We start from the raw sequence: 25,433 nt of genomic DNA on the forward strand, positions 1-25,433 counted from the left end.
CATAACCTGATATCTCTGCACACATTAAAACATGTATAAACAATGCAAATGGGAAAATAAACATGGGAATGACAAACATAGATGACAATGATTTTAAAAGGATTTTATTCTTCTGGTCCAGTTGCCAAGGATAGTCGATTTATGAAATGATCATACATAATGTGCTGGCACAGATTTGATAACAGAAGAGAAAGAAAAACAACATAAATGTCATGACAACTTCTATGAAATGAATGAGAGACTTAACCACCTTAACCAAAAAAAAGACATAAGAAGAAACTAAACATCAAATGCACCATCTAATGCAAACCAAATAAATACACCTCAGGGTGACATGGGGATTTCTAAGGGAGAATTGCACAGAATCAAAATAAAGTGTTTAACTACCACATATTACTCTTTACAAACAGATAAATACAAACATCCACTTATTCCATATGCACTCCTCGACACATACTTTCATCAATCTTCTTTTTTGCAGCTCTCTGCATTTTTTCCACATCTGTAATGGAATCTCATTCAAACATTTGTTGGAGGCAGTCAGTGATTTGAAAGAAGACAGCTGCAGCACGGCAGCTGCTGTAGTGCTAGAGACTGCAAAGGAAGGGAAAAAGGCCAATTTCCCACAGGTCTTGTGGTAATATTGACCTAATTACAAGCAACTGCAGGGTTAAGTGTTTTCCCTAACAGCATGGATACAATGGCAAAAAAGAAGTGTTTTACATTGGCGTCTTACATTCCCTCAGTTATACATGAAGAAGTCTCTAGAGACTGTGTGGGGAAAATGAGGGCTGTTACAGTCCAGATTCATCCTTAATTAAGAAACCTTAAACAGGGAATCACATAATAGGAAACAGACTCCTGGAGACAAAGGATTTATTCATCCCTAGACAAAAGGTTTCAGCAATTTTCAATTGTTTGACCATTTCTTTTCATTCTCATACACTCAATCTCATCTCAAACATACATCTCACTAATGCTTAAGCAGCAGGCTAGCTTATTCGTAGCTTACAAAGGTCAACTTACTTCTTATAAATCATTGTCCAAAAAAAATCAAAGTAATCAGCATTCAGTATATATTAAATCAGCATTGATTATCATTTTCACACAGGGCTGTATCCAAGTAACGATAAACATGGTGAAGCCCTCCTTCATGATTCCAGTATTGTTTTTCAAGATAAGCTCAGTTAACATTTCAAGCCATCACATGTTGAAAATGAGAAAGCAAGTTAAGAGAAAAAAGTCACATGAATGTCATTCTTTTTTCAGCTCTCAAAGGCTGAAGCGATTTGTCCAGCAAAAACATGTCAAAATAGTATAAAAAAACATCCACATGTCTACAGCTGAAGGAGTTGGAATGGAGTGGATTGCGCCAACTATAGGGGCACAGGCAGTGTCTAGGTGTGCAGTCCATTGACAACCACAGTAGCCACTACCAGTGCAGCCCACAGAGGAACCGTCCACTATGGTATTTTCTGGTCCTAAGCCAACCGGTGAAAACACCCTTGAATGGAATGAGTGGTTAGTGTGCGCCCTACATTCATATGAGAGCAGCGTTACCTGCTAGTTATTTTCAGCTAAGATCTCCTATTACTGAGAGTTGAGCCACTCATCCCAGTAGACTGGAGAGAGAGTGAGCTCTGGAAGAAGAAGAAGAAGAAGAAAAGGCAGCAAAAGGAAAAGCAAGCAGAACTGAGAGGGGCGGGAACTACTCTGGCCCAAAATACTGTTGTGCGGGCAAAGGCAGTGTGGTTGTCCCCCCTTTTTCTTACCTAAGAGCTGCAAAAATGACTCCAGGGGCAGGGTAAGGCAAGGCATGAGGGGACAGGGAGCAAAGGAAAGAGAATTCTTTATCCCAACAGAATCATTCGCAATACATTTTACAATCTAGGTAGACGAGGCAGAGTCAACCAGAAGCCCCCAAGAGAGAAACTATTGTAACTACATTGGCTGTATGAGTGAGTGATTGGCCCTTTCTCTTGGTGTGGAGAGTCGACTGGATTGTTCTTGGGGTCCAGGCTGATAGCTAGCCAAAAGCCTCATCAGTCATGCTGTCCACTGCTAGTTTAACTGGGTAATGCACAATCTCAAGTGCCTCACTGGCCAAAATAGAGGGCTTAAGGAGTCAAGTTGGGAGTTGGTTCCCTGAATGGTAACATCTCTATCCATCTAGCCGACATTATTTGGGTGTTCCAAGCTTCTTGGGAGTTCCTGGCCGCTTTTGCCAAAAGTGACCAGGGATGGTGAAGGCATCAACACTCATGGACATAGTTTTGGACGGGATGACAGTGAACTGCTTGCGATCAGAGCTGTACTTGTAAATGGACTCAACCATCTCAGGTGAGATGACCCGGGGGCCAATGCCAGTGAGTCTTCCCATCTCTTCAGTTTCAGGATTCATGGTGTAAACCGCTCTGAACTGGCAGCTGGCATCTCTGAAGAGGATGAGGAAGTGGTTGGCCGAGCTCGATTCCATTTCCTGAGAAGGAAAAACAGAAAGTGAGTACAGCTGACAGCATAGATCACAGTCACATACGGCAGTGCTCGGCTGGACATCTCTGTTGGACTCTGACACAGCAGGATGGTTTACCTCTACAATCTTGTTTTTCTGTGGTTCGTTGACCTTGCCGGCCAGGCAGCAGCGGGTGATAGCATTATGGATGATGAACTTGTTGGACTTAAAGCTAGGCTCTTTGTACAGCTTTGGTCCTGCAAAATAAATCATTTGCAAATATATAGCAAAAATAGCAACACAAAAAAAATCCAATGCTTACAGGATTCATTTTTCATAATTTCATTGGTTTGGAACATATCACTGACCTGTATATTCTGGGATTGAGGCAGGAGAAGAAATAGTGGAGCCGTTCTCCCAGTCCTTCTCTCCGTTGTGACCACTCATCCGTCCTGGTGACATTAGCCGGGAAGGAGAGTGTGAACGGCTAGTGGGAGTAAAAATAAAAAACTTGGTTATAGACCTTGAGGCTGTTTGTACATGCTGTCTGTTACATCTACCTTTGACCCTGATAACACTGATAACAGCTAACACAAAACCTGTGGTTGGTATACAATTATACATAAACACACACATCAGATATCTTTGATATCAATAGTCTGACAATATTTCATTGGCTGACACAAAATAGTTACAGACAATTTTTGAAAGAAGATGAATAATACTGTGTACATAATAAACAAACAAAAAAATAGAGGCAAACTTGTCTGTGTACATAATAAACAAACATAAAAATAGAGGAACATTTGTTTCATTTTACTACACTGAAGTTAAACCCTTATAATAATAATAATAATAATATCATTATTATACTGATGTATGGCAGAGCTGTACATTATTATAGGGAATTTACTAACACATTGTAAAAGCCTATTATTTATTTATTTATTTGGAATCAAAATATTCTTATTGTAAGATATCAAAAACACTGTTTAAGGCTGAATTATGTGCTGCCTGCTTTCCAACTATTTATTATGAAAAAACGAGCCATCATCATTGAGCAGGTTACCTGGGAGATTTCCTGACAGACAGGCCTCCAGAGTCATTAGCCATGGAGGACAGGTTCATGGTTGAGTGAGAGTACACCTTGTTCAGCCTGGTGCCTAGAAGGAGGGAATATAAATAATCTTGAGATACTAAAAACATGTGCTTGTAGGAAGAGGGCATAGAAAGTAAAAAAAATCAGAACTATTTACCCATGAAACCCTTGGCAGGGCTATGAGAGAGGACGGAGTCATCTCTGAACACAGTCTTGGGTCTCTGCTTCTTGACACCGCGAACCGTGGTGGGTTTCTGCCTCAGCACCTTGTCCAAATCTTCCATGATCTTCAGCTGATGTCTCCTTTCATACTCCTGCCGAGTGAAGTCCCCTCTACGCTGGGGAGTCCCCTCGACTGGTGGAGTGCGTGATGCTGGAGGGGTGCCAGGAGTCTGTGGTCTGTCCTCACCCTTATTTCCCCAGCCCTCAATGATCATCCACTGAGGCTTGCTAAAAGCAGGGGAAGATAATGTGTTAAACTTTCAATGTGTGTGACACTGAAAAACCAATGATACAAGTATGTGGAGAATCAGATGAGTAATGAAAATTTGACAATTTGTTTATATACTAAATACAATTTGTTTATTTACTAAGCAAATCCTAATCATCATGCTGCGAAACCTTGACATCGGTAATGTCCAAACATAACTAATCTTAACGTTTGATGTTAAATGATAAAGTTTTCATTTGGTCATAAATGCATGTATTCGAATAAAAAAAAAAAAAATCTCACTTCGATTCTTTCTCTTTTTCCTGCTCAAGTTTTCGTCTTTTCATCTCTTCTGCTCTCTTCTGTTGTTTCTCCAGCAAAGCCGCTCTTCGCTGCGCCATCTCATCCTCTGTTCGCTCCTTGTCATCCTAATAATAAAAACAGACATAAAAAGGCATAAATAAAATGCCCTTACAAACAAAACATTTGAAGAAAAGTTAATTAAATAATAAAAATCAGTCACCTACCTTGAAAAAGAAACCAACCCCTGCTTTCGCCTCGGGCTCTGTCCGGTCACTCATCGAGTCAGAGAAAGCGTCAGGTACTTGGTCGTCCTCCTCACCATCTCCTTGCAGAGCAGACAGCGGGATCTCGATCAGGCTACTGCGTTTGCCGTTCAACATCCCTGCAGGGACATCACTCTCGAAGGAGCACTCTGATGGTGCACCAGAGCTGCAGCCCCCATGTGCAAGTCCTTCCCTCTTACCCAAAGGACCATGCGAAGGCCCGGGCTCCAGGTCCATGCTAAATATACTTTGATCGTCAATGGAGCCTACCTCTGACATTGCGTCATCTGCTAGAGGACGGGGAGTCGGGGTAGGAGTTGGTGCAGGAGTCAGTGTCGGCGTAGGAACAGGAGTTGGTCCAGATGAGCGCAGCCCATCTGGGCTGTCAGTGTCACCAATGGAGAATGACGACAAAGTCTGGTCTTGAGATTGCCAGGGATTTACACGACGAAGGTGGGGGATGCGATCCACGCTTTGAGGTGCAGTGATGACCCTTGACGAGGAACGACTGTGTTGGGTGTGTTTGGGACTTTTAGGGGGCACAGATTGGGCTCTACGATGGACTTTAGGGGATTTAGGAGGAGTTGTGTGGTTTGTGATTCTGCGGGATGGAGATGGAGAGGACGAGGCCGAATTTAAATCTCTGGTAGATTCCCGTGACATGCGCGCAGTGGGAGCTGGGGTAGAGGTTTTAGGGCTGGCTGGAATAACCCAGGATTTGTTGCTGGAAGGTGCAGCTTTCTTTTTGATTAGCTGGTTCTGCTGCTCAGTCAGCCGCTGCATGTCACTTTGCAGAGAGCTAAGAGCTGCAGTCAACTTTGATACAGCATTGTTATAGTCCCCTAGTGGGGCTACCATTTTCTCACCAGGAGTCCCAGAGCCCTTCTCTCCTGGAGTACCCGCTTGTTCTTTGGAGTGACTGATCTGTTTGTTGAGCTGAAGTCCTCCTTTGACATTACCCTCATCCTCCACTGAGGGGCGCTGTTCATCTTGTTCCTGCTGCTCTTCCTCCTCCATTCGAGCTAGCCTTTCTTCCAGTGTCAAGCGAGAGAGGTCTTCTTCTGTGGATGAGGTGCTGACCTGGCCATCCCCTCCTTCACCCTCCCCTTCACGCTGCTCCTTCTTTAGCTGCAAAAAGGCACTTTTCCCCAGTCTTTGCCGGTGCTTTGCAAAAATGGCTTCAATGCGTTTCTTCTGGGCTTCAATAGCCTTGCGCTTTTCTTCAAGCCGAGTTCCCAGCTCAGACATCTCATTATTGAGTTGTGGGCTCTTGTTGGGGCTTTCTTCAGACTTTTGTGCCCAAGTGGTCATCTCAGAAGGAGGAGAGGGGTGGCTGGTTTTGGGAGAATCCAGAATCTTCTTTTTGCGTTCTGCAAAGCTGGTCATCTTCACACCACTATCAGACGCCTCTTTGACATGGTGTGCACCAGCAGCTGGTGTGTTGGGTGTGGACTGGGCCTTAGGCAGATCTTCTGATGCATCAGAGTCCACACTGCCATCTCTCAAGACCGAGTCATCATCTCGTGAACATTCAGAGGCGTTTCTGGTGCGAGTGGGCTCCTTGGACTCTCCTGAGGGCCGGTACATCATTCCTGAGCGTGTAGGGGCAGAGCAGCTGATGGGTGCCAAGTTGTTATGTCTAGAACTAGCAGGGTCATCAGGTGAGTGGAGGTAGAAGCCATCAGGAGCACCATCAGGGTGTAAACGGGGCTCCATCTTGCTCTCGTTGTGGATGATTTGAAGAGCCTCTTCAATAGTGGGCAGTTCTCCTGCTTCACTTGCTGCAAGGCCGTTCTCCTCTGCCAGCCTTGGAATACTGGGGCTCTGGGTGGCCCAAGAAGCTCTCTGCGGACCGTTGGGGCCAGGAGGTTTGCTCAGCAAATGACTGAGGTCTTCAGGAGGGCTGTACGGCACCCGAGTCATGTTTTGGCCTGCTGGGTTAAGTTGGTCTGAGCTCACAGAGCGGGTTATGACAGGGTTGCCCATCACAATGTCCACATCACTATCCAGGCCAAAAGGAATGCTGAAAGACACTGCTGACAAGGGGCGGCTAGGAAGAAAAATAAGTGAGAGTAAGTAAAATAAAACCTTGTTTTTTTGTTTTTTTAAAGACATTGTTTAAATGGTGCTGAATATATGAGTCCCACCTGAGAGGTTTCTTGCTCCATGTCTTTCCCACTCCTTCTATATGAGACATTGAGGTAGACTGAGTCAAAGATCCTGAGTACAATGGGACACACACGGACACGTAAAGGCATGCACACCACACAGGGATGCACAAATCAACCAAGCAATACACCGATAAAAAGGGGAAAATATGTAGAAAGATGTTTAAACAATCCACAAAAGTAAGAACACAAGACTTAATACAACACAAAACACAACTAAATGACAAACAAGGATTGAGGGGAAATAGGTGAACCAGTTTATAAAACAACATCCAAGACACTGTAGCTTGATATCACGATGACACGACATAAATTTTACCTGACGCAGGAGAAGAGATGGGGAGGAAAGGCTTCTTGAAAATAGAAGGGGAGGTACTATAGAGGCAGAGACACAACCTTTTAGTTCAAACAAAGAATATTCCAGACTTCTATAAAAGCAAAACCATATTCAGAGAGCTTCTGTACCTGTTGCCACTCAAGCTACTGGGTGTTACTGGTGTGGATCCATCTGACAAAAAACAAAAACCCCAATAAGAATGTTTAACAGATCGAATGTTTAACAGTCAATGTAATTATGTCACTGGTAGGATTACACAGTATTACACAGGACCACACATTTGGCATCACTTACCCAATGTGTCTATTGGCTGTACAAATTCTGGCCTTCGTACTTCAAACCAGCTAAGCAGTTCTGCTAGGAAGCTCAGCAAGTTGAGCTGAAATAATCAGAGAATAAATCAGGGATTAATAGGAAAATACACTACTCAATATTTTTGTTAATGTCTCAGTTAGTAGTTTGGTGATCAGGAGTGTAAATTTAAGCACCTGAAGCTCCTGTGGGGTGTAGAGCATGTCCTCCAGTGCCAATTGGCAGCAGCTCTTCAGACAGCTATCGCAGAATTCACGGATGAACTGTAGGTTATACAGGCTGTCTGCTACAGTCATGGACTCCTTCATGCAAACATCTTACAAAGAGAGGAAAAATGTTATACTAACATAAACACAAAAAGTACCAAAAGGCTGTCTGTGGTTACAATGTTTGATGGTACCTTCAAGTCTTAGCAGGCCAGGGCAATAGTAATGTATGACTGCAGCAACAGCACAACCACTTGACAGGTCTTTGACTTCATTCACCAGGGGAAAGACGGGCTTTTGTTTGGACTGTATTTTATCCTTTCTGTACCGGAGCTGAAAAAGCAACAACAACAAAAAAAACCCCAAGGAAATCACATTGTGACCTTAACGGTACTTTGTTATATGTAAAATATTTGACTTATGAGTTAATGTTAGACCTGTTATTAAAGTCAGAACATGGCTGGATGCTCTAAAGTCTATACATGCTGTCACACTGAGCAGAAACTGTTAAAAATGTATTTGTAGTATGTAAGAAAACAAATAAAGGTCATGCTCCTGTGTACAAGAGAGAGCTTTGGTGAAGAAATGGTAGATGCAAAGAGAGTGACTCAGTAAGAGCAGAAAGAAGGAAGGTTTTGTTGGGAGAAAATGGGACAAGTGGGAGTCTCAGGAGGAAATAGAGAGAGAGAAAATGTTTAAGCTATAACTACAGTTTATATAAAAAACAGCACATTGTCTGCAGGGACCACCTGACTAGATGTCTGTCTCTGTTAACCCCTATAGCCATTCACACACAAACACACACCTCTGTTGCACAGAGGAGCAGAGGAACCGGTTGCACATGGCCGTTTCAAGGCCTGCTTGCACTGATCATGATTCATGCAACACTCATGTGTCAACAAACACAGCAGCCTGGTCCTGCCCGGCCCTGTTGACATTTATGCCATGACGTGCATTTCAATGCAGATTAGGATGTGATGCATATTAGCCTCTTCACACCAGCATATGGGAAAATAAAACAAACCTGACCATCAGATATTTGCTGATAAATGTGCTGAAGTCACTGGAGAAATGGGGGGACAGGGGGAAGGAGCAGAGGAAAGGAGGGAACTTACAGGAACAAGTTTCCAGTACCAGCGAGTAGGACACTGTCAGAAAGCAGGAGGAACAGGAAATAGAAAAAGACAAGGAAATGGACAACGAAAGGTATTAAGCCTACAGTGGAAGAACTAGACAAACTAGAGAAAGGGTTGTGATGACAGTAATTCCTTCTAAATGACAAGCCAACTTTGTTGACAAAGCAATGACGCCACCCTCAGTTTTATTGTGTCAGCTAATACTGCTTGTGCTTAAAATATGATCTAAATACACGTCGGTTTGGGTGCCTTTTTATAGCACTGAGTGCATAATCCTCGACAAATTATAATGTGTGTTTGGATATAATGATGTGGGACAAGAGAAATACACAGGATGTATAATGGAATACTCACTGAGGGTTGAACAGGTTGGGGCTCTGTAATTGCCTGAGACGTGTCATTCTGGTCTCCTTCAGTTTGTTCTCTTAACTTCTGGTTTAACTGAGAGCATGCAAAAAAGACAAATAGCTTACACACAGAGATCACACTATACTTTGCATTGTCACCTTTTTAAGACAGTGGGTTAAATAATTTGTGCAGCTAAATGGGCCCTTAATCTACATCATCTACAACAGGGTTTTAAGAAGATGAAACAATGTATATATTATTATGTATTTTTTGGAACAGGATACAATAAAGATGTGTGTTTGAAAGAAGCACAGTTTCTGTCTGGCTTGCTCCTTACCCCGTTAACCCAATGAAGCAGAGCTTCTTGCCAGCTGGAGGCTCCACCCAGTAGCTCGGCAGAACCACATGTCTTCACCGCAGTCACCGTCTCCATGGCTCCCACGGCCATCAGGGCATCTATCAGTGCCAGGTGAGCACTCTGCACCAATCACATGGGAGAAGGAAGAGGAACTGTTAGATGAGGGACCATTTGCAGGAAGGCCAGAGAGCCCAAACAGCATTAATCAATTACAGCTAACACAATAATGCTGGACACAGACATTTTTACTGCTTTAGCAGAGCACTGAATGCTGCAGAGCAGAGATCACCTCCAACTGCTGCAGCATGACCATAATTTACCAGCAGCATCCTCTAGAGGTCACCAGAAGGCAGCTGTGAGTCAGCAGAAACACTGGCAAGAGTTGTCAGCCAGCAGACACACACAGTAGATGAACTTTGGACCTATGTTTGTACAATCATTAAGTCATTAAATAAGCAATGGACCTGAAATATGGTAACATGTGTGTCCCGGCGCTCTCATTCCTCAGCTGATTTGCCTTGATTTGCCTTCTTTTTAGCATGCTTCCCTTTCCTTTGCGCAGTGAAATATTGCTGTATGACTCATGTACAGCAGACTACAGAATAAAATGAGGTATTGTAACTAGATCACCAGGGAGCACAACAATGAACAGCATTCTCTGTAAGAAACAGGTGTTCTCCATGTTTTTTTCTGTAGATTTGGAGTGTGAATGTGTTTTTGTCAGTTAACATAATGGATATAAAATCAAATTCAGATAGTTTTTTTTTCACACAAATACAACAATCAAATAATAACACTTTTATTCTGCATATTTGACCATTACCAAGCATTTGTTCCCAACAGATATAAGTGTATTTCCTTATACGTGTGAACCCGTTAAATAGCCGTCTCTCATGACTAGAGCCCATTAAAATGCCCCACCAACATTATCAGCTCAGTTAGAGAGAGCACCTTAACTCTATAAACCTGTTAGCTCATTAGAAGCAGTGCTTGGTTTGTGCCAACTGTACTTTAATATGTCTAACATCTATATGGCTGTAAATGTTTCATATATATTCATGATGAAGCAGTCCTGTAATTTGTCCAGTTTTTCATCCATTCTCATTTCTCTTTTTAATAATAATTCAATATTATATAATTGATAATCGCAGCTAGTAAATAATGTTCTTGATAGTTTTATAAAGTCTCAACAGGATCATAGCTCATTATAAAGTCTGCTGGGCGAGAAAGACGGGGGGGGGGGGGGGGGGGGGGGGGGGGTATTAGCCTTTGAGGGTTATTCTATAAACAACTCTTTCTCCTTATATAGTGAATATATGTAATGCACAATCCATCTATTCTGTCTCTTCTATCTGTATCACTTTTATTTGCTTTCCAAAAGCAATTCTAGGCCCCCTCTCCTCACTGTTGGCTAACAGCAACAATCTCCTTGTTAAAAAAAATCAATTCTGGCCAACAGAAAGGACAGACGGGTCACAAACAACACATTCCTGCCATGGGGCCACTCCTTCAATCTCCAAGTTTTGATCCTAATCTGTGCAAATCAGTGCCTGTTCCCTTTTACTACTTACAAATTCCACTTTAGAGGCCAGAAATTCTTCCTCTAACCTCTTAGGTTGCCCCTAGATGAGCTGGTGGCAGTCCAGCTGCGTGCATGAGCCCTGTCTGCATGTCTGCCTACTCAACCCTGATGTAAAGTGCTGACCTGGGCAGACCCAGTGCTGTGGCGGGCAGGGCTGGCTATGCCAGCAAAGGCTTGTCAGATAGCATTGGACCAAGCTCTCTGGATGTGCTGCAGTCAGTCACTGGGAGCTATGTGGCTTTGGCCCATCCAGCCCTCTCAACCCTAGCCAAGACTAAGGCTGTGTGTCTCTGACATGACTTGTCTGTCCAGTGGAAATGTCTTCAGAGGGGGACAAACAGCCAGATACATGGTCCAGGGCTTCTCAGAGTTAGTCACAATCTGACTGTTTCAGAGCACTTTTACTTACTTAGCAGGGATCATTCAAACATGTTACAGCTGGGTAAATTTCAATTAGATATTATGTTTCAAAAAGTTGAGACGCTGTCTATAATGCAAGTGAATATAGTTTCTACAAAATTTTGTATTCTAAAATAACAATTTTGCAAAGTAAAGTCATTGTTTTGCATGTGTGTAGAGTTCTGTCTGGGACAACAAAACAGTTATTTTCAAAGTTGTGTGTTAAACATCAATTTGATCTATTTCATGCTCTTGCCAATATATAAGGTGACATGTAATGTATAAGGTAGTAGGTGTGCCACAATTTCAATTCTGTCAAAAATCAAAAATCGACTGAAAGAAGGCTCGACGACATCACAAAATTCGACCATATGGCCATAGTGTAGTGCATTACAGGAAAATATGGCAATTATATCTCTAACTTTATTTCATGTAGCCTGTCTTTTAAAGAATAATCTGAAAATGTAAATAAGTAGTTGTCAGGGTGTACAACCAATGATCTACTGAACTTTACAAATCAGGACTCAATATTCAAACAATATAGCTTCAGTGCTGAAAAAACAATTTAATTGGAAACTTATTCCATTCGTGGCCTTAAAATCAAATGTCTCATCAAATCATGGATTTGGAGAAATGTGACAGCCCCCATTGTTAATGAATAAATTTTTTTAAAGCGTACAAAGCAAAAGTAAACTCGATAAAATAAGACAGTTTCAATAAACTAAACTTTATCTCTGTAACAGTGCCAATTTATGGCTGAGCAGTTGTACTGGATTCCATTACAAGGGTTTAATAAGTCCCTTGCCCTTGCACTAAAAGGATAAGAGATTTTGTATCAATATTAAAACAACAACAAAAACACAAAAATTCAATATTGTGATACATATTTCAACAATTTCCTGTTTTCATGTTTCTGTGGCCTGAGGAAAAAAGAAAACAGACTGCTGCTGAATTGTGACAGTAGCTGTATTTCAAGTACTCAAAGTGTTTTAAGGTAGTCACATATTTTTGCATTTAGCCACAAAGTGTAATCATAGGTTAGAGCATTTGTCGCAGTGTGAAAGGAGACAGGATGACTGAGAGAGAATAAAAGGAAATGAACAAGAAAGAATGACAGACTTAGTGAGAGTGGCCAACCCTGCTGTCATGCGGTACTGTAGTTATTCAGAAGGAGAGAGTAGAGGGTGATTCATGACACAAAGTGCACAATGAAAAGGGAAGAGGGGGGGTTACTAGTGGATTTCCCATTGCAGACCCAGGAGAGCTCGCTAAGCTAAATCACAAGTCTCCCTAATGAGAGGGGAGAGAGGAGCAACTCATGAACACCCAGCAGAGAGCCTGCCAGATCACCATAACAACCAGCCAGCTGACCCACAATGCATCTCAACACAAGCCTGACCGCAGCATTGCTCCGTGCCCCTGGCTTAGCACCGGCTCTGTGCTCAGAAACATCCAGCCAGAAAACAGTTAGCAGTACCCCTCAAAATGATGTAATAGAGGGAGGAAAAATTAATACCCACATCAACATGAAATCTTTATGGCTCTATTCAACAAATCTGCTTGCATAATGGTGTCAACAACTGAGTTAAACAAAGAAGGCAAAGGCATCTTGTGGATCATTAAGTGAGATTATGATGAAGGCAAAATCTGATTATGTCTGAAATATGACTTAACCCCATCCCCCTACCCTGCCTGGTACCTACTGACGGGGAGACAAACAGGGGATCAGGCAGGTCTGGGGCCCAGCAGGGGATTTTTTTTCTCAAAGCACATGGTTATATGCACAATGATATATATATATATATATATATATATATATATATTAATATATCGCTTATGTTATGCTATATTGCTTATGTTTACTTAAGCAAGGAAAACCAGTATAGAATAGCTTTACACCAAACTTGTTTGACATACGGTAGTTAGTTTAACTACTACTCTACAATAGCTTCTCATCAGCGAAGGCCCAAAGCAGAACAAACGGTGTAAGATGATGGTTAGTGTTTCTGATAGTCTGCCACTTCTACTTTCAACTAAGCTCCTGACTGATGCTCGCTTGACCAGAAACCTGCCAACACAGCAGTATGATTTAAGACAAAGTGTCAGTGCCTATCCAAAACCAACAGGGGACCAGAAAGAGGGTTTGCTGCATTATGGCTACATGACTTACTTTGTCACTGAGGGTAAAAAAAAGCTTAACCGCCATCTCTAGTTTAATCACTATCAGTATGTTTGGAATAGGGAAACATGATTTTATTCAACTCTCTCAACCAATGATAAATGTAACAAATTAGTTTGATGTTGTGAGACATGTTCAGTGCATGGTGAATAAGTGGTCATCTCTGGCGTGTCATCCAATCGTGGATGATGACGTTCAGTCTGCATTGCAGATTATCTCTAATCTGGGCTGGGCCATCACCAGAAGGACACAGACATGCACACACACACACACACACACACACACACACACAGACACACACACACAGGGACATATACAGAAAGTAGGGGATGGAGGAAGCCGGAGGCTCCATTGATGAGCCCCAACGATGTTCCATCTACAAAGCTTTCCTTTCATGCAAACCCTGGCCTGTACAGACAGTGGTGCTAGCTTGGGTTGCAGAAGCAGTGCCACTGACTTACTCTTTCAAGATGCATCAACACTTACCGAGTTCAATTAATCAAATTAATATGCCCAATATTTTCTTTTTAGTTCTGTGTTAAGGTAATGACAATGATATAACACATTACACTTCTAAAATAAGTGTCAGTGCAATGTTTACAGTTATACCCAGTGTGCATGGGTTTCCATACCGCCACAACATATAAACTTAATCTGGAATTGCAAATAATACCACAAAATTCTGCACATTGAATTTTTTACATGTATTACAAAGTTAGAAAAGGTTTTAAGGTTTTAAAGGTTTTGTTTCCAGCTAAATATAAAGGCTAAAACAAACAACAACATACAAAAACAAGATCATAAGTAAATAAATACATCTTGCCTTCTTTTGTGATCTTATCTTTCATATATTTCATATTTCATTTTAGACCTGACCTCCTCACATTATCTACAATTCAGAGGAAAATGGGACTCACACTCACTTGTCCCAGATGACACAATTTTCTTCCTGAATATTTTTTAATGTAACTATTAAAGAATTTCAAGGTCAAGAAGCAAATGCAAACAGTAGGAGTGTATTCATCCCATAGCAGAATAATTGATTAAGAGAATAATTACTAGAGCACAATATTATATGTAATAGTTGAACTATGACGTGTCTGGCTTTGCTCTACTTTAAACACGATGCCAACTGTGTAGTTTATAGGAAGCAGGTCATTGGCGCTCTGCACTGATGTTGGTGCGGCAACCCATGCCAGTACAGGCATCTTTATGCGGTAGAATAAAGCTATATCCTGGATATTTATACATGGGCAAAATTTCACAATCTTCAGCAATAAACAACACAGATGTCATACTTGTGATGTATCAATAACAAAATAAAGTCATGACATTGACTGGCAGTATTGTTAGCCTGTCAGCAACAAGCATGACTCAACATACTTTTATGTGCATGCACTATATGTTATCCTCTCGTTTGACACAGATGTGTGGAGGTTTAAAATGCAAGCAGTACTGCAGCAGATTGCTGCTGCCCCAAAGCCGTTTACTGGCCAAGACCCACATTGATGCTCCATCCTTCTAATGCTGCTGCAGCATGACCCACTTTCTTTGCTTGCCACACTGTAGCGACACTGCCAGTCAGCGACAGACAAGCTCAGAGAGCAGCCTAGGGCCAAGCAGCGACTGGAAGGCTCATACACCATAGCAGCAAACAGCAAATACAGCATTAACAGTAACAGCCAAAATAAGAGTTTAATGGTTAGGATTTACAGCTGAGATGGTCCCCAACCCAGAAATGAGATGCACGCAAGCAGACAAATCATGCACAATTTACAGCAACATTATGCATGAAACATGAAGCATTATTCAAGCGGTCCTGTCTACAGACCTGCACAGACCTCTAGTGGGAGGACGACATGACCCTTACATTCAGTGCAAAAGGAGGGTACATGTGACATGTTCTAGGCTGTAGATTTTTGCAAAAGACTAAACTAATGGACCAAAGCAGCACTGAAATGGATGACAAAATATTGAAATAGATACCGATACTTGCATTATGACTTGTGGAAAAAGTGGTAGTTGTAGGATAAGGCAAAACACTAGGTAATAAAAAATAGAATGTAAATGTAAATGTTTAAGTATTTTGCCAGTATTTACATTGATTTCGTATACTAGATATAGCTATACCACAATATCACTTTAACCAACATTCAAATTCTCATATGGCATGGCTCTACTGCTCATGGTAACACAATGTCTATGCTATTTAGTCACAGATGCATGCACACCTTTTCAAGCATACAATTAAGCTCATGAGCCCAACAGCACCAGCAATGCTGCACCTGCTGCAGTGGCCAGTAGACAGCAACAGTGGAGCAAACAGCTTTCCACAAACAACAACACTATCCATATAGATCCCTGGAGACTCTGTTCTTAGCTTTAAAAAAACAGCCTATATATGCAGGAACAAAGAGGGCTGGGGAATTGCAGTTGTATGCAACCTTTTGAGGGAGAACTGTTTAGATGGAGATTCTGTAGGAAAACTTGGAAATTGAGTTAGAGTGAGTGATGTCAGCTGAAGCAAAAACAGCTGAAAATGTTCAATTAAACCTAAGAGAGAGCGAGAGAGAGCGAGAGAGAGAGAGACTCCAGAGGACTCCATTGTCAAGGGCTAAGAGGACAAACCAGTTTCTCTAGCTTTGACTTACTGATCCAGCCCAGAGTATTCTCTCAACACAGAATCTAAAGTTTCACCAGAACTGTTTAGCCATTGTACTGATCTAGAGCATCTATTATATCTAGACCCTCCCTGCCTCTCACACCCTAGAATTAAAGTAGTCATCCCTTGTGTCACTATGACTGCCCTTGTCCTAGCAGCTGGATCCACTCATCCTCTGGGATCAGCTGGGGGGCACCTACGGGGGGCGGGGGCAGGATTGAATGAGTGGGGGTCTTTTTGATGTCCTTTAATCCCTCAAATCAAAGCATAAACAAGTCCCTATATCAACAACCAAGCACTCTCAACCCCCTTTTTTTCTACAGACTCCTGGATAGCAGAGCTTCTGGTTTCACAGGAGGAAACATTCACTCCTTAGGGTGACTGACAAAAACAGAGGAGTTTATATCCAAGCAACAGTTTCCTTGGATTGAATCAATCCACTCAAGTGTGTTTTATGTTTTTACCGTTCCTTAACTAGGTTAACTATGAACTTGCCATTTTGATGGGTTTATGTCGGAGGTCTGCATCAGTCACTGGTGTGTCCTGGTCTTTGGAGAAAACGCCTCTTTGAGTGAGGAGCTGCAGCAGGGCGACGTTGTCTTTGGGCTGTGCCTCGGCTCGGGTGCCCCCCAGTAATAGACTGTAGGTCCGGCAGTAGAGCTCAGAGGACTGCAGGAGGCGTGTGACTGGTGGTTTAAGGTGCTCCTGCTCATACTGGTCACAGTAGAAAGGGTCACGCAGCTCTGCAGGGACATTTTCTACCAAGAGACAAAACATACAGACACTGTTAGATAAGTTCCTGCTGTAGTGCTATTAGAGAACTGGTTCCAAAATGTAACAAACAACATGCTGAGGGAGTGGTGTTCACTCAGTTGGGGTTCATTTCTTAATGGTCTGCAAATATCAGTCCCTTTATTTCTTCAGTCAAAGATCATCTTGAGCACATTTTATTGTTGTTGGTGTGGAAACCTGCTTTCTGCCAGGTTTGGTGGCAGATTAAGACAGCTGGTGTATACCCTAGAGCTATAATCATATGAGTGAGTAGAGCAGAGCAAGCATCAAGGTCAGTGGGGCATGATGAGCTCAGAGGTTGACATCTGCAGATTACAAGATGTTCTGTCCCTTGTTTCTTCCTTCGTTTTAAACCCTTTGCTTAATTTTTTTACACAACTTTAGTTAAAAATGCTCTTTCACATCTTCACAAAGATGATGTAAATCTCAGTAGCAGAAATCAGAGACATGATCGAAACTTATAACATTAACTTGTCCAAAGCAAAGAAGATTTTTTTGTTGCGAATAAATCTGTCGCAACTCAAAGTGTAATAGGGCAATATGCAACACTAACTATTAGTTACTAGCTGAAGATTGTTAAAGAACCTGCTCGTACTGGTCTTTCTGTAAATTACATCACAGCAAACATTACCCCAAACACATACGCTATAGACACACCCTCTGTGAAACTGGTTCCTCTGCATCCAGAACAAACTGAATGCCTTCTGTGTAAACAGACTAGAATAAGTGTTAAAGGGCCACCAGGGGAAAAGTTGACAAGTTGAAATACCAGCAGTCTGCCTGAAAGGAGAAAGCATAAACTTCTGAGTGGCTACAATTGTGCCTAACAGAGAAACAAAGGGGTTATTACAAGGGAGGTGTCACTAAGTTGCTGTATCATTATAAAGTCATGTAATGGATCCACTGACATCAGACAACAAAACAAAACGCCCAGCTTAAGAAGTTAGACAATGCCCTGTTCTCTCTCTCTCTCTCACTCTATATAGTTGTCAGACAATATTTTCAGTCATGTCACATGGTCTATTTTGTTGTAAGTATGCTCCTGTGTGCCGGAACTAAAATGCTCACTTTACTGCTGTAGACACTGTGACACACCCACCAAAATGTACATCCTAAGCCTAAGGTCCACAGATTTACATGATACTTAAAAAACAAGACTTCCCACGATGACGTGTTCAAAAAAGAAAAAAGAAAAGAACTTCCCCAGAAGGCAAAGCAGAATGCAAATGCCACAACTCAGTGAGATGAGAGAGATGGATATAAGCATTATTTCCCTATGAGACAGTCTGGCCATGAATGGTGACTTTGTGCATCACAGAAACAAACAGAACTGACTTGTGGCTGCTATTTTTTCAAAAATAGCAACAATCAGATAGTAGGGTTGTCAAAAGTATCGATACTCAAAAAAGTATCGATACTAAAACGTTGTATCCGGATACGATACTCATTTTCAAAAGTATCGATACCCCTACCTCAGACCTGAAGCTTGTTATCATAGTTGCAGTTTCTTTTTGCACAAATGTTTTTGATTATAAATATTTAACCTGTGGTTCTGTTAATTTTTACATGTTGCATTTTTCTTGTTAATAATGTTTCTTGTAAAATTTTGGGGTCTTTGTTTTTATCCTTGTGGTGTTGAAAATGGTATTGAGTATCGAATATTTTCCTGAATATCGGTATCGAGTTGAAAATTTTAGTATTGTGACAACCCTATCAGAAAGACACACCTAATGCTAAAGAATTAAAAGAAATAGGTATGACCTGCTGGCTGCCTTAAGCATAACTAAGCCCAAGCAAAAAAGACTGTAATACCTTCGTAATGTTGACATCAACAGACCTCCAGGAAAATATTTTGATTAAAAACACAAGCTTGTGTGTTTGCATAAACTGGAGCAACAGCCTCTCTGTCACTTTCTCAGGTCATGGGGGTCATGAGTGCTTATCTACTAGTCTAAGTACAAAGGCAAAAGACAAATGCGCGTAAAGTCTAACTCGTACCACATTATAATAGTGGGCGAGCAGGCATATCTCTCATGAACTAGAGAGGTTCAAGCAAACATACTGAGGTGTTTGTGACTCAGCAACTTAATCCTCACCACCTGCAGGTGCTCCTTCTGAGTAGGAAAGCAAACTGAGAAGATCTCCTAAAAATGAATCTCCCATATAACATGAATGCATTGTCAATTATGTTTTAAGGGAATTTCTCCAGGATTATGTTTGTGTTTTATATAACATCATATACTTGCTAATCAATGTGAGTAACTCTTAACATAAGTTAACTTGTGTAACAAATGTACTTATGTTAGTCCAAACCATGATGTTTAACTTAACCAAGTTTTGTTGTTTAAACTTAATGAAGTAGTTTTGTTGTTTAAACCTCACCAAGAAGTTTTGTTTCGTTTCACAATGTTTACCATGTGTTTAAGAATGTGACTTTCATGCAGAGAAAATTATGTTTCCCTTGAAACACAACTACAGCAGTGCCACATTGTTATTATCATCACACAAAAACAAACCAAGAAAGCATAATTTCAGTGATGACCTGGCACACAAAATGTTTAGTCATCTAAAGCTGAATAAGCTATTAAAAAGTAGAGTGGAATTGTTGCAGCTTGCCGTCATGGCTGTTCAGCTCAGCTGAATTAGCTCCTATCTATCCTGAACTGCATTGCTTGGTGGCCTGCTGATAACAGGAGCCATGTGTCCTTCTACTTCATTGACTGATTGAGCTAGCGTGCTGGTCATGTCACAGACATTACCACACGTGTCTGACAGTAATCAACAGAGACAGGGCAATATAAACACATCCAAACAAAGGTTGGCTAAAATCAGCCATAGTTTAAACCAAGCTGTCTCCTTTGGGATAAGAGCCCACCACGCATCCCTTCTCACTTTACATTTAAGTGGAATAATGAGCATTGGATTTCAAAAAGCTTGTCACAGTAACAGTGAACATTAAGTAGCTCTGTTAATAACATGGCACAGCAGTTTGCAAAACCTGCTGGATTTGTCAGGCAGGAACCCTGACACTGATGAAATTATTCATGAGCGCTCCGATACGCAAAAGTATGCAAGGTAAGCATATGGAAGAAAGGTTTAAGTTGAGACATTTCCACTCCCATTTCAAGTTTAGGCGTCAGTACACATGTGGCCAATCAAAAAACACACAAGGTGACTTTTTTTCCCCCTTACTATGCCATTTCTGGACAACATTTTACAAAATGAATAACTCAGCATTAAATGTGTCTCGTGAGGCTGTTGGTTGCCACCAAATCCTCCTTTGAGGATTAAGCTATAAACATCCTCATCATGTGGTGGAAAGCATCAAAAACAGATGATTATCCACGCTCGATCAACAAAGCAGGTACTGTTTTGTTGCCCCAAAATCTAGAAGTGGTGAAAGCGGCTAAGTTAACACATTACCCTGCATGTGACCACCAGCTCTGAGTGAAATGGTAATGCCAACACAAACACTTCCAGCTCAGACGTCTCGGTTTGGAAGAGAATGTCATTAGACGTGTCTTTGTGTTAAGCCTGTATTATTCCATTTACAATAATACTGGTAAGTGAGGGACGGAAATTGTTTTTTCAATGGCCAACGCCGATATCTACAGAGCAGAATAGCTGAACTTTTTAACAAAGTCAACTTTGTTAAAAAAAACAAAAAAAAAACAAAACACAAAACAAGAACTTATTTTTGAAAACCTTCCATAAATTTAAAAAACAAACAATGTTAGTGTAGTAGCTTTCCCTAGTGTTGGCTCAGTGAAATACTACAATAAATAAACGAATAATCAGGTGGGCATCGACCAGTGGTGATTAACTGCTCTCTGTCAAAACACTTTGTAAACTGTTGTTTGTAAAAGGTGCTATTTAAATAAAGTTATGATGATTATTATTATAATCAATATAATTATCATCTCAAAGTGGCATTTATCGGCCAAATCAAACTGACGACTGATTAATCAGCCTACAACTAATACTGCTGCCTAATTTTAGCATATTTCAATAGCAAGCTATAAAATACACAATGATGCATTCATCAAATGTATGTATAATCTTCTGGTTTGAAGAAATATCTTAAATGATCAATAAACTTTAATTGCATTGCAACATTAACCTAATCCGTCTATTCAAATTTTCCATTCCCTTGGTAATCGCTGCAACTGAGATGCATGAAAATAAACCATAGTTATGTATCTGATCAATCAACCAACATCAGATAGTGTGTGCTCAGAAGGAAAAAGCACAGTTCAAGCACTACACATGGGACGTCTACCATCCCCCCCTTCTATACATTCACAGGTCCACTTACCACAAATATACCCCAACAGGCCTGTGTATCCTGTAACACATCATCATAGACAGTGCTCTAGTATGACAGCAGTAGCACTAGCCTTAAATTGCATTAAAGGGCCAGTGTACACAGACGTACATCCTACAGACAGAGAGTATGATTACATTATGGGCGCTTGAAAGACTATCAACACAACATTAGATGGCAAAGTGACAAGGTGTACAGGATACATTTGTCTTGGTCAGGGTCTGCCTTGCAGAAGTGTCCTCAAGTTAGACACTCCCAACCTGATCTTTGGTTACTGTTACGCAGCTTATTTTGACCTTTAACCTCCCTGTGTGGTGTGGCAAATGTTCCTCTTACGATAAAGTAAAACACTCTACAACTCAGTATCTGTATCAAGACGTTTACGCAAGTCTTGAAGAGTTTCATAGTATGCCAATAGAACTCCCTACCTCTTGAGTAAACACTAATAGCAGGGCAACATCCTCCTAAGGTCCTTGTCCCTTGTTGACTCACCATAGTTACAAAGATTGGATGACTAATCATTCCAATAGGATTTAAGTGTAATGCAGGTGGCTTTTTAGCTAGGTGGAGCTGACATGTTAAAGACATGGAGGTCCAAGGTGGTTTGGTTTCACTGCTAGAAAAGGAAAAAAATGGGACAGGTTGCTTAATTGGGGCAATAAAATTGGTAATTAATTTGTTTGAAGATTAACTACAAAAGTAGCATCAAGGAAACCTGAAAACAGAATTTGCATTTCCTATGAACATGACAGTTTGTATGAGCAAGATTTTTCCAAGCCGACAAACTGGTTAACCAAGAGTTTCTAGTCTCATTCCAATGTAAACGGTTTGAACTAGTTTGAGTCACCCTTAAACAACAACTTCAAGGGAAGATCATCAATTAAGTCCTTGCCTAACCACTTTTGCTTGACCTTGATGTCAAATATTTTAAATTAATTATATATCAAGGTACAACATAAGATCATAAACACTGTATAGGTAGTGAGCAGCCAAATATCTTCAATGCAAAATATGTGTTAAATATGACATGCCTTATAAGTGACAAAAATAGTAAAAAAAATACTTTTATCTATAAACATACATTAACTAGATTGGCACTAACAGTGTTTTAAAGCATATGCTGAGATTTTATGCAGGTTCTTAACAATGTTATTATGAAACTCTAAACATAATGTGAATAGGTTGAACAGAATCTAAAAGGATCACCTGCATTGTGTGCAGTTATTGCTAGAGCAATGAACTACGGGGATGGCATGATCTCCTTTCTTCTCTTAAGAGACAGGAAATAATTGCAGTATCTGTTTTCTTAATATTTAAAGAAACTTTCTGAAAATGGTTAACTTTACTCTATTGATTTGGCTGTGAAGATGAGGGTCAAAATCCTGTAGAAATGTTGACAACTGTATTCTGTGCACTTGTTTCCCTTGCTCCTAGCCTTCAAATGTTATTTTTCATGCTAACATAGGTATTTCAGTCAAATCCTATAAGCAGCTTTCGGATTATCATGATTGCGCATGGACTCATTTTAGGGTAACCTATATAAGACTAGAGATGGTTTCTGTTTTTTTCTGTGTCATTAGGCCCTTACAATCTCACATTAAGAGCTACTATATAACCTCCTAACAATCCTATATCTAAAAAAAGACCTGGGATGTATACAGTGTGTGGCCCATGTGAATATCCATTTTGCATTGCAAAGACTCAGATTAAAAATGTGGCCCATTGTTATCATTAGGTTAATTGACCTGGAAGAACTGAGGACCAGATGACCCGGTCTGGCTCCTGCTGTGCTATCTGTTGTTCCACCCAGCTGAGTTTATGGGAAGGGACTCCATGATGTCATCTTGACTTGGCAGAAACATGACTCAGTTAGGCAATTTAATTGATTAAGACAAAACTACAACATAAACACAGCCTTACTCCTATTAACCCTCGATGTGAGCATGGAGAGTGACTTTGACCAGAGGGCGTGGTTGAGGTGCTACACAGAGGCTGCAGCAGCCTTTAGTCCTGGGCACAAGGCCTGCCTGGGATTGTGTAACACACAAGTTGTGTTGTTAAAGTAAAAGAGAGTTCACTTCACACCTCCTTCTAGCCGAAACTGAGTCTGCCATTGAAACCTTGACCAATAACCTCTAACTTGGAATTTGTTTACAAGCACATCCCAGGAATGATTGGTGTTTTTTCTAATATAGTCTTGTGTATCCAAGATTACTTATTTAAAAAAGCAGTCCAAGGCAATCATTAGACTGCTGTGTGTGCTTTTCTGGTAGGCCTACAATAAAGTTAAAATCAAATGGAAGGGGCATGTCACAATGCCTTCCTGAAACAGGGCTGTTTTGGTGTCTTCTTTTTTTAGATCTAATCTTTACCAGATAGGGCTCAAAAACAAAGAGACTCGTTATCACCTCAGGGTCAGAAGCTGACGCTGTTCTAAACCCAGTCGTCAGAGACCCAGGACAAAACTATGTCTCATGATACGTATGATCTATGCAAAAAAATTATTTGTCTTAGGAGGATGCGTTTTGCATCATAGTGGCTGGATGCTTTCACATAGGCGCCTCTTGACGTTTATTGACTGGGGATAGCCTATTGGAAGAAACCCCCCTGACAAATTATTGTATTTCAGTCTTTTCACTCAGTGAACAATAAGCTATTTGGACGCAGTTTTCGATCCTGAATTGCACAAGAAACTAGTGTTCACATTGGCTACTGGGGGTGCTGTCATCATAGAGAGTAAAGAATGGTACTGAAAATCATCCACGCCCCATGTGCTATGGCTGTGTAACCGGATTAAAAACATACCCAGTAGCCTGCAATTTGTGACTGAAGCCTGGCGGCTAGAAATATGACAAAATGGGTTAGCGTGATAAGGCCTAGGGAGGAGGCCCGTTTCTCTGACACACACACACACACCTATAAAATGTGACCACACATTGAGTGAGAACAAATGACATGTGTCAGAGTCACAAAAATGCGTACCGTGCATGCGCCCCCTTTCATATGCTGCTCTTTGTGCTGAAAATTGCTGAGCTATACACACACTGTAGTTCCTCTACATGCATGTGCGTTTCGCTACACTGCTGAGCAGAATATAAACATATTGCTTATAAACAAAACGGATGGTGGTCTTCATACAACCTCTCCAAATAATATTTCAACCAGGCCCACAGCCTAGACTATAACCTACCTGCACTGCCGTAGGACTTTGCCAATAGCCATCCGACACTTGCGCATATTTTTGCTTTAGTACAGTCATACAAATCCAATGGCTTTATGTCGGGGACCACAAAAGTCTTCCTCATGGTAGGGGAGTCCACCATAGCGAGTCTGTTAAAATGGGAAGCGGTGCTGGCAAAAAAATGCTACAAGATAGTATAAAAATATTCAAGCAATCATTCTTTTAGCTGACTGTTCCCCCACGACCGGGGCTCGGAATACGAATGTGGGAAAGGGTTTTGTCGGGAAAATATCCGCCCCGGAGCTGCTTCCAAGCCAGTTAATGTCCTTTTCTGTGTGGTTTGGGAGGCGTAATCCCTGCTAAATCATGTCTCAAGACCAAGCAAAGCCCCGACCTGCCGGGTTGTTCCAGAAAAACGGACTATTCCACTCGTTTTTGCCCTTCTTCGTCCGCATTGCTGTGTAGTCAGTTCCCTGTATGCAGCTCCACTGAGATCCCTGCCGATGACTGACTACCAGGTGCTCCACACTGGCATCACTCACTCATCCCGCCGACCAATAGAAAATGAGTTTGGGCAATATGGGCGGGACCTCCTTGTGTGAACACAGACAGCAGGTGGAGGTGTGGTGTAACTTCTGTTACAGGTTCATCTGTTGGCACACACACACACGCACAGGTGAATGCCTGAAGGGGCAGCTTTTGACTGGGAACTTCCAACAGCTTAAAGAAACCTAATGAGAAGAATATTACCCTCTACCTACTTTATAGATTAATTATTTAACAGCCTATAAATGCTGACAGTACAGATTATTCCCTTAAGTAAAAGTAGCAATGCCACAATGTAAAAAATACTCCATTACAAGCAAAATCCTGCATTAAAAATGCACGAGTGACCACAAGTG

General features: G+C 41.3%; 1 protein-coding gene across 5 annotated transcripts; it reads right to left on the bottom strand.

Annotated features, from left to right (window-relative positions):
* Positions 1–88: 88 nt before the first annotated feature.
* On the bottom strand, positions 89–25,012 carry camsap3 (calmodulin regulated spectrin-associated protein family, member 3). 5 transcript variants are annotated; one of them, XM_059347644.1, is made up of 18 exons: positions 24,541–25,012; positions 16,730–16,992; positions 9,392–9,532; positions 9,061–9,147; positions 8,686–8,718; positions 7,765–7,903; positions 7,541–7,680; positions 7,347–7,431; positions 7,181–7,223; positions 7,035–7,090; positions 6,695–6,728; positions 4,509–6,597; positions 4,285–4,409; positions 3,709–4,001; positions 3,522–3,615; positions 2,821–2,939; positions 2,591–2,709; positions 89–2,479 (listed from the first exon to the last, which is right to left on the bottom strand). In XM_059347644.1, exons 1-18 carry the CDS (start codon positions 24,671–24,673, stop codon positions 2,180–2,182), a joined length of 4,293 nt encoding a protein of 1,430 aa, XP_059203627.1. In that variant the 5' UTR covers positions 24,674–25,012; the 3' UTR covers positions 89–2,179. The 5 variants fall into 5 exon arrangements, with proteins under 5 accessions (XP_059203627.1, XP_059203626.1, XP_059203624.1 ...); XM_059347643.1 differs by having other exon boundaries at positions 6,695–6,731; XM_059347641.1 differs by having other exon boundaries at positions 6,695–6,767.
* Positions 25,013–25,433: the final 421 nt, after the last annotated feature.

Source organism: Centropristis striata, chromosome 13 (assembly GCF_030273125.1).
Source record: "Centropristis striata isolate RG_2023a ecotype Rhode Island chromosome 13, C.striata_1.0, whole genome shotgun sequence".
Taxonomy (NCBI): Eukaryota; Metazoa; Chordata; class Actinopteri; order Perciformes; family Serranidae; genus Centropristis; species Centropristis striata.

What these genes read in the sequence shown, in the direction of transcription:
- camsap3 (XM_059347641.1), bottom strand. Translation starts at nt 24,673, where the DNA reads ATGGTGGACTCCCCTACCATGAGGAAGACTTTTGTGGTCCCCGACATA. An exon ending in AAAGTCCTACGGCAGTGCAG is followed by an intron (nt 16,993 to 24,540) that starts GTAGGTTATAGT and finishes GTCTCTTGGTAG; the next exon opens with AAAATGTCCCTGCAGAGCTG. An exon ending in TGCTTCATTGGGTTAACGGG is followed by an intron (nt 9,148 to 9,391) that starts GTAAGGAGCAAG and finishes GCATGCTCTCAG; the next exon opens with TTAAACCAGAAGTTAAGAGA.